At 38.2% G+C, this 10,264-nt stretch overlaps 1 protein-coding gene across 1 annotated transcript in view; it reads right to left on the minus strand.

The window, feature by feature from the left end:
• Positions 1-10,264, minus strand: part of SLC9C1 (solute carrier family 9, subfamily C (Na+-transporting carboxylic acid decarboxylase), member 1) — a gene marked incomplete at its 3' end in the record, with an annotated part of 63,298 nt that overhangs the window by 5,448 nt on the left and 47,586 nt on the right. The window contains exons 16-17 of the mRNA XM_006752928.2: positions 7,874-8,069; positions 2,353-2,538 (exon numbers count right to left, since the gene is read on the minus strand). Of these exons, the coding sequence (XP_006752991.2) occupies positions 2,353-2,538; positions 7,874-8,069 (382 nt within the window). The remainder of the gene's footprint in view (positions 1-2,352; positions 2,539-7,873; positions 8,070-10,264) is intronic.

Genomic DNA, 10,264 nt, shown 5'->3' on the forward strand with positions numbered 1-10,264 from the left:
ATAATAATCTGTCCACTCAGTGTGTGTGTGTGTGTGTGTGTGTGTGTGTGTGTGTGTATCTCCCGTTCAAAGGCTGTTAAATTGTGTTGTTTACCCATATCTTCAGAAAAAAAATCATTTCTACTGTCGTCGTAAACAAACTGCTTCCCTATTTATAATGATCTGGCCCTCTAGCAACTTCAGCACGAAATTATAACTAATTTGCCTACAAACGTCAGGTGATCATAATAATCTGGCCACTCAGTGTATACTTGCTCTTGGACCCCACAATTAACTTCTCACTGTCTTGTTGCTGAGGGTGTAAATCTCCAGGTAATCTGTCACCATTGTGCAGTCCTCTAACTTCAACAGAGTTGGCTGCTCCCTGTTTTCCTGGCTGTGCTCCATTATCTTCATACTCTGCCTTCCAACCACCTGCCATTAATCCTCAAGGAGCTCATATGCATGCATCCTTCAAGATTCAGTTCAAGTGTCAACTAGTAAAGAAAGTCTTTTATGTCTCACTAGTATTCTGTGCATACTACTGTTTTGTACTTACCCAACTCTTCTTCAATAAGCTGTCTGGGGGCAGAGACTATATCTAATTTGTCTTCATATTTCAAGGGCCCACTATGGTTAACAATTTTCTGGATATATAAAAAAGCTTTTCTTATGTGGCTTATCAATTTCTTCACTTAAAGTATTTGGTTAACTTTGTATATCTTCTATCAAAAAGAATTAACTAGTCACTGGAATGCACAAGCTTTGCCTTCCTCATGTCAAAATGCAAATTAGTGTAACTTATGGTCTCATATAATACTAAAAAGGAAAAGGCTACTAGTTGCATACTTTTATACCTGGATGGCTTATGCCTCTCAATAGCAAAAGTATTTTTAAACGTGTATGAAAGTTTTAAATATAAAGATTCTAATCTGTTAGCTTTATATCTAGATGAAATATATCTTATTTAGCTTTGTATCTCCCACAGTGCTTATATGTATATGTGTCTTGTTTGTGTATGAATAGAGAAAAAGGCAGAGAGAGAGAGAAGAGAATATCTGTGTATATATATTTACTTATATGTCTGTGTATATAAAAATGTATATATTTCTAGCACTTTGTGATAGAGGGAGTGTTATATAAGTGAAATAATCATACAGAAAATAACTACCCATCATACTTGTTACAGAGAGATATATTTGACAATCAAAAGTAATTTTTGATGCTGTGATTCTATAATACTATACATTTATATAACACAAAATGTATATTTTTTGGTTTCTTGATTTTTATTTGTTTTGTCACCATAAATGATTTGCTTGGCTATATTTTGTTGTTGTCATAAAATATGGGAATCTTTTATTCCAGCCATCTATAATAATAAACATTACTTGGGGGTTAATTTGTACTTATATTAATACTAGTGACCCACTGCACAGATTTGTGCACATTGGAAGGAAATTAAGTAGAAGGTGGCCAGTGGGGTGGGACTGGGCAAGACGGGCTGGACAGGCTCTGGAGTCAACCTCCTACAGTCCCTTCCTGGATGGCCACACCTGGGGCAGCACCATAGCTCAAAGGTCATCTGTGGAGGGAGTGGGGTCCCTCTGGCAGGTGGGATCCCTTGGCCTGGCCTGCGGGGATCGGGCTGAAACCCGCTCTCCAACATCCCCTGAGGGGGTCCCGGGTTGTGAGAGGGTGGTTCTTGGGTGATGCACCCCAGAATCAGGCTCCCTCCTCTTTGGTTCTGGGTGCATCTCTCTAGATTACAGCCGTGGGCAAACTACGGCCCGCAGGCCAGATCTGGCCCGTTTGAAATGAATAAAACTAAAAAAAAAAAGAAGACCGTACCCTTTTATGTAATGATGTTTACTTTGAATTTATATTAGTTCACACAAACACTCCATCCATGCTTTTGTTCCGGCCCTCTGGTCCAGTTTAAGAACCCACTGTGGCCCTCGAGTCAAAAAAGTTTGCCCACCCCTGCCACTGCCAAGTTTCTGTAGCTTGACAGCTCCTGCATTGAGCATCTGCCCCCTGGTGGTCAGTGCACATCATAGCTACCTGTTGGACAGTTGAACATTCGGATGGTCACTTAGGCTTTTATATAGAGAGATGGAACTTTTCATGTACTCTCTATTCAAAGAAAAAGCTACGTTGAGTATTTCTATACTTCCATGTACTAAATGAATTTCTAATATAATTTGAATATTTATGTTATAAAACTTAATTTGTCAAAGGAATCTAAAATTTGAAACATAGACATCAGCCCAACAGAAGTGGGAGCCATACAACTCATCAACTTGTTTTAGCTTATATTATATAAGACCTATGAGAAGAAATTTGAAATTGCATAATTTAATAGTTCTTTACCTTCAAAATGCGTAGTACGCGAAGAAGTCGAATAGCTTTAATAAACACCACTATTTCATCCAAATCAAAAATGTCATAAATGGTCTCTGCCTCAACAATTATTACATCTACGATGCCAATTAATGCAATTACTAATTCAAATATGTTCCAGGCATGCAAAAAATATTCTTTCCTCATTGCTGCTATCTGTTGATTTTAAAAGGAATTATATTATTTGTTTGTGATTTCACTATATCATTTTTCTACAATAGCTGAAACATCACTAGTTATGTTTTTCTCTGATCTACCTTAAGACTCTACTTTTCTAAAATACTAATACACTATCATATTTTAAAATAACAATTTGAAATTAAATGTTTCAAATGTCAAAGTCTATTCCGAAGGAGTAAATATTCAAAATAACTACTATTTTATGATGGTTTATCAATTCATTTCTTCTTTATTAAAATAAACCCTTTTATTGACAATTACTAGATCTAAGAGACTGGGAGGTGTCAAAAATATTGTGTATTTCAGCCGGGGAAATTGGGTTTCCTGTGGAATTTTAAAGAAAGAGTAAGTTTGCAGAAAATATATCTGATTTGAATATGCTGTTTGCAATGTCTGCACAATATTTTGCTGGAGAGATCCAGTCAGCTATTGTCTGTATCATATGAGGCTCTAGATACAACCTGAGCTGAAGGCATAAATATAGGAGTCATTAGACTATGGATGGTAGTAAATGCCAGGGAAGTGAAGAGATAGCATGGCCTATGAGGCCCTTTACTGTTAATTCATGGCTGTGTCTCCTGTCTCAATTTCTATATCCTCTACACAAAGTTACCATCTCTCCAATGTCCACCTTGACCATCCCACCCCTAAGCTCCAGTCATTGGGAATGATGTCTCTTGCTGTGTCACAATGTTGCCTTTAAGTTTTACCTTGTTCTTGTCCATTATGCTGTGTGCTCATGGCACTCGTTTCCTACTTTGGCTCTTATTCATTATTCAAACTCCAACTCAAGTATCTACTACCCTTGAAGGTCTTTCTTTTCTGACCCTTTTATTCTGAATAAGAAAATCCTGTTATTGTCCCCCCCCCCATAGCTCCTGTGTAGTCCTTTATTATAATACTTAAGATACTGATTTGTAATTTGGATGAATTTGTTTTCTTTTAGCAGCCTTATGCCCCTACTCACCATGATTCAAAGGAAGTGTAGGAGGCAGACATAATCATGTCTCAGGGAAAGCATATGCTTTATTACCAATTAAGAAATTGCTATGCTATTTACAAACAGATTCCTGTGTGTTTGGTGGTAGAGTCATTTCCCTTGATTCTGCTCACATTCGGCCAGGCTGAGGAAATTCAGTGTCTGAATCTATAAAGCAGAAGACCAGATTCTGGTCTTATGAGGTCCTGCCCACATCACCATTTAGCCTCCATAGATGTCTCATTTCCTTCTTATTGAGACAGGTATAAGTTGGATCATTCTCTCAGGAACTTGAAAAAATTAGTATAAAAACTGTATCCAAATTCCAAGTATTCTGAAATGTGAAGAAGTTATCTCCAGGTCACTGGAGCATAGCCACAGGAGAGGAAGAGGCTGGTGTGGAAGGTAGGTATGGACTTCAAAGGAATAGGGGTTTGTTGAATGCAAGGTTGTCAAAGAATGTTTAGAAGTTCAGGTGATGTTCGCAGATGAAGAAGAGATTACTACCCTTCCTTTAAGAAAGATTCTAGAGGTCATTCCTCTAATTGGTTGAAGAGTGTTTGGGGAAAATGTTGAAAATATAGGAAGGAAAAATTTTAAGGCAGCATTATTTATTAAAAAGAACAATACCTATGAAGGGTTGGATCCCAATTTTACTATTAATTAGCTATATGATTCCAGATTAGTAACACAAGTTATCAGACACTCAGGTCCCTCATCTGTAAAATTCACATGGTATATATACGAGTACAGGGTGTCCCCAAAAATGTAAACACACTTTAACAGCTGATAGCTCAATTGATGTTTCTTTCTTTTCAGATTTAACCCGTTGGAATTAATAATTATTCAGTGTTTATACATTTTTTGGGACTGTGTGTGTGTGTGTGTGTGTGTGTGTGTGTGTTTCTGCGCGTGCGTGCATGTGTTAAAAGGTTAATTTAAGGATTTGAAATGTTATAATAAAAATGACAGGTACTTTATAGGTGATCATTTATTATTATTGTTAATAGAATAATGGATATTTTTAAAAGGCATAGTATAAAGGAGGATAACTGAATTAAACAGAAAAGGGGGTAGAGGAAATGTTAGATGAAGGCAAGTTTGAAAACTGGGTAGTGAGGACATATTTTGTGTGAAGTAGATGGGAGACAAGAACAGGGTTGCACAGGGTTGGGAGTATCAACTCAGCTATGATGGCTGACCATCATAGTCCAGTGCTGCTGTCATGAGTGCAGCGGTTCTCAACCTGTGGGTAGCGACTCCTTTGGCGGTCAAATGACCCTTTCACAGGGGTTGCCTAAGACCATCCTGCATATCAGATGTTTACATTACGATTCATAATAGTAGCAACATTACAGTTATGAAGTAGCAATGAAAATAATCATGGTTGGGTCACAACATGAGGAACTGTATTTAAAGGGCCAGAAGGTTGAGAACCACTGAATAAGTGGACCTGATTGGATGAAGCTAGGGCTATTCATGGCTATGACAGCAGATTCAATGTGGCAGAGTACAAAGAATAACAGAGCTAGAGGAATCTTCATTGATTAGACCAACCCTGACTTTTAAAGAAAAAAAAATTGAAATTGGGAGAAATTCAGTAACCTTGTGAACAGTTTGTCGTAGAAAACCAAAATCAGGAAATCCAAGATGGCGGCATAGGTTAACGCTGGAGATTGCTGCCTCGAGCAACCAATTCAAATTACACCTAAAAGATGGAACGGACATCATCCAGAACCACAGGAAGGCTGGCTGAATGGAAATTCTACAACTAGGAGGAAAGAGAATATCATACCCAGACTCAGAGGTGCAGTGCTGAAGTGAAATTCTCAGGTGCGGACTGCTCGCAGAGTGGGCTGGCGCGGAGGGCGCAGTTGTTGTTTTCAATCGGGAGGGAGTTTCAGACTCTGAGCTCCAGAGCTGGGCGAGTCCCTAGGGACCCAGACTCAAACGGGAGAAACGGGACTGTCTGGCTTCAGTCGGAACTCGAAGGCAGCTTTCTCTCCGAGGTTTACAGCGGTTGCTGGGACTCGGTGAGGCAGAGCCCCTAGGGACGGAACTGAGAGCAGCCATAACTGCTCGCTCCGCCCGCGCTGTTTGATCCCGTGAGACCCGCCCCGCCCAAGCCCTGCACAGAGCCATTTGCCAGATAGCCTCAGTCAAAGGCTAGATTAGCACCTCCCCAGGGGACAGAAGTTTCCCCACTGCAGACACAGCTAATTCTCACAGCCAACTGGCCTGGAGGTCAAATCCCCCCAGTATCAACGACAACAATCAAGGCTTAACTACAACAAGACAGCACACAAAGACCACTAGGGGGTGCACCAAGAAAGCATAAAAAATGCGGAGACAAAGAAACAGGACAGAATTGTCCATGGAGGATATAGAGTTCAGAACCACACTTTTAAGGGCTCTCAAGAACTGTCTAGAAGCCGCCGATAAAGCTATTGAGATCTACAAGAAATCTAATGAGACCCTCGATGCTATGATAAAGAACCAACTAGAAACTAAGCATACACCGACTGAAGTAAAGAATATTATACAGACTCCCAACAGCAGACCAGAGGAGCGCAAGAATCAAGTCAAAGATTTGAAAAGCGAAGAAGCCAAAAACACCCAACCGGAAAAGCAAAATGAAAAAAGAATCCAAAAATATGAAGATAGTTTAAGGAGCCTCTGGGACAGCTTCAAGTGTACCAACATCAGAATTATAGTGGTGCCAGAAGAAGAGAGAGAGCAAGATATTGAAAACCTATTTGAAGAAATAATGACAGAAAACTTCCCCCACCTGGTGAAAGAAATAGACTTCAGGTCCAGGAAGCGCAGAGAACCCCAAACAAAAGGAATCCAAAGAGGACCACACCAAGACACATCATAATTAAAATGCCAAGAGCAAAAGACAAAGAGAGAATCTTAAAGGCAGCAAGAGAAAGAAACTCAGTTACCTACAAGGGAATACCCATACGACTGTCAGCTGATTTCTCAACAGAAACTTTGCAGGCCAGAAGGGAGTGGCAAGAAATATTCAAAGTGATGAATAGCAAGAACCTACGACCAAGATTACTTTATCCAGCAAAGCTATCATTCAGAATTGAAGGTCAGATAAAGAGCTTCACAGATAAGGAAAAGCTAAAGGAGTTCATCACCACCAAACCAGTATTATATGAAATGCTGAGAGGTATCCTTTAAGAAGAGGAAGAAGAAGAAAAAGGTAAAGATACAAATTACGAACAACAAACATGCATCTATCAACAATTGAATCTAAGAATCAAGTGAATAAATAATCTGGTGATCATAATAGAATCAGGGACATAGAAAAGGATTGGACTGACTATTCTTGGGGGGAAAAGGGGTGTGGGACATGCGGGAAGAGACTGGACAAAAATCGTGCACCTATGGATGAGGACAGAGGGTGGGGAGTGAGGGCAGAAGGTGGGGTGGGAACTAGGGGAGTTATGGGGGGAAAAAAGAGGAACAAATGTAATAATCTGAACAATAAAGATTTAATAAAAAATTAAAAAAAAAAGAAAACCAAAATCAGAGCCATTTTACTAAATTCCAGCTCTGGGCTCTTTCCACTATAGTATATGTTACAGTAAAAGATATTACATTTTTTAGGAAACTCTTCATTCTCACCCTCACCCTGTAACTAACCCTAACATTAATTGCTTTATTTTTAAAAAAATATATGAAATGTCCTATGGTCATTCCAACTAGCTTGGAATTTATCACATGTAACGTGATGGGTTGTGAGTCTATCCCCTCTCCAACATTATCACTCTGCAGTAGCATTTTAATTTCTCATTAAAAATTTGAGACTCATTAATTTTGTCCAAAATAAGTATCAGATATACTTATTTTATTTAAACTTTCTAGCTAAAATATATTACAACTTGTTGATCCATATGGCACAATATTGTTATCAATTTGTGGCTATATATTTCCATTATTTGATAACTATCTTTATATTGGATTTAAAAATCAAATTACGATATCATTTTATATAAATGAGTATCTATCCATCTATTTATCCATTTATTTATCTAGTTAGTGTAAAAATAGTAAAACCAACATCCATGTGTTTACTACCTTTCTAAGTTTAAGAACATTTCTAATACCTGTGAAACTCATTCTGGGTCCCTTTGACACACACTAATCCTTAAGTATGGTTATGTTATATTGAGTCACCCTAAAATTATCTTTAAGAACCAAAGTTTATTTGTTTGAGAAGTGGAAGAGAATTTTATACTTAGAAAATTGTAGCTAGTGTTGAAAAGTGAAGTTAGGAAATCTTTCTCTTGAATATTACACACACACACACACTTTGATTACCTTAACTAGGCACTCCAGGATGTAAAATCCCATAAATACGTAGTTAGATTGTCTTAATTCATCCTCATAGACGTCATCTATTGTGGGCATCCAAGAAATTATAATAGGGAATGTGTTCATTAATATCACAAGGTATCCGACATATTCAAATTCATCAGTAAATACTATTTTATGGAATACATTAAGAAAGCAATATCTGTAAAAAAAAAAAAAAGGAGGAAGTTTTATCTGGTAAAAGAATTACATGGAATAATTTTCATTATATGTCCAGCTCTATTCTAATCATCAATAACTATGGAGTCCAGCTTAGCTCTGGGAGGTGGCCATCAGGAGCTAACACCTTCTGGCATCCTACTTCAGATAGTGTCCTTTTAATTTCCTCTTCTGGAAATGACTGATGCTGGTTTTCCCTCTTTCTTTCTCACCTTCCTCACCTCTCACTCATTTTTACTGTACTTTTTAAAAATCCTCATCTGATTTTATGTTGTTTTTTTTTAGGTTATTTTTAGAGCAAGAAGGAAGAGAAAGAGAGAAATATTGATGTGGGAGAGAAATATTGATAGGTTGCTTCCCGTATAGGCCCTGACCAGGGACCTAACCCAAAACCTAGGTATGTGCCTCAACTGGAATCTAACTGCATTTTTTTTTTTTTTTTTTTTGGTGTATGGAATAACGCTCCAACCAACTGAGCCACCCTTCCAGGCTTCACTGTACTTTTAATAGAAATACTTTTGTTTATAAGACAGGGACAATTTTTAAAAATATATATTTTATTGATTTTTTTTATAGAGAGGAAATGAGGGGGATAGAGAATTAGAAACATTGATGAGAGAGAAACATCGATCAGCTGCCTCCTTCACACCTCCCACTGGGGATGTGCCCGCAATCAAGGTACATGCACCTGACTGGAATTGAACCTGAGACCTTCCAGCCTGCAGGCCGACGCTCTATCCATTGAGCAAAACTGGTTAGAGCAAGTCAGGGACAGTTTAAACTGGAAATATTTTAAAAAACAAACAAAGGAAATCCTTTCCACATTCCAATAATTCCACTTCTCAGAGATAACTACTATTCACAATTTAAATATTGTTCTGATCCTTTTGTTTATATAATCACTGTCTATAAACACAAAAGGAATATCACACATACTGTCCTGTAACCTGATTTTTTTCTCTCTTAATAATAAATTATGAGCATCTTTCTTTGTCAAAGCATAAACTCAAGACCAAATCCCAGGATGTGTGTGGTGGAACAGTTTGGGTCCACATTTTAATAAAAAAAAAAAGTAAAGTTATGTGTATGCTGTCGAAAATATTTTCCATAGTAAGTATGCTAGAAGGTGGAATTGGGGATGAAGATTTACTTTATGTATTTTTAATTCTATTTTTAATTATTCAAATGGTATAATAATGCATTTTTATTGTTAAAACTCTTATTGATTAATTAATTACTGATTGAAAAGTGGTTAAAGTACTGGATCACTGCCCTATTTGCAGAGGTCAATCTGTGTTACACAGGACTTGAAACTTTTACAATTTGAGGTTCTATTTAAGAAAAGAAGATAAAACATGAACACAAATATAATCCTGGCATTCAATTGATAGGACCCTCCAGGCCTTCAGGCAGTGATTCTGATTTAATTTTTTTTTATTTCTTCCAGCAATAAAATAATATCTGGTAAAGTATTGCATTTGAGGTTACCTTTTGCCTGTTTATAATGACTTGTTTATGCCACAAAGATGAATTGAAAAAATATGATGCTAATTCATAGTACCTTTAAATCTTTCATGTTCATGTTAACTTCTTAATACTGAAACGCTTCTTATTACTATTTTGGCCATGGGTTCCACTTGATTACCTGGTCCTTCCTGCCATAATGAGCCTTGATCGCTATGTCAGTTAGATAATATGAGTGCTTGGCTAGATACTAAGTCTGTTTGTCTCAATTATACACTCAAAGCCTTGGGGAAATAACCACATAGTGGACCTGCTGGACTTCTATGAGACAGATTGAGCCAGAAACTTCATTAGCCTAAAAGCTCCTAGTTTAACTTGTGGACTATGATAGGATTTTAAGCTTTTTGTATCAGTATTATTTTAAACTAGAGGCCTGGTACACAAAAATTTGTGCACTCGGGCGGGGGTGGGAATCCCTCAGCCCAGCCTGTGCCCTCTTGCAGTCTGGGACCCCTTGGGGGATGACCACTTGCTGGCTTAGGCCTGCTCCCTGGGAGGATCGGGCCTAAGATGGCAATCAGACATCCCTCTGGCAGCCCCCGAGCCCTCCAGGGATGTCCACTTGCCAGCAGGGAGCAGACCTAAGCTGCAGTCGGACATCCTTAGCTCTGCTGAGGAAGCAGGAGAGGCTCCCACCACCACCGCTGTACCGGC

The sequence above is a fragment of the Myotis davidii genome, unplaced genomic scaffold (assembly GCF_000327345.1).
Source record: "Myotis davidii unplaced genomic scaffold, ASM32734v1 scaffold450, whole genome shotgun sequence".
NCBI lineage: Eukaryota > Metazoa > Chordata > Mammalia > Chiroptera > Vespertilionidae > Myotis > Myotis davidii.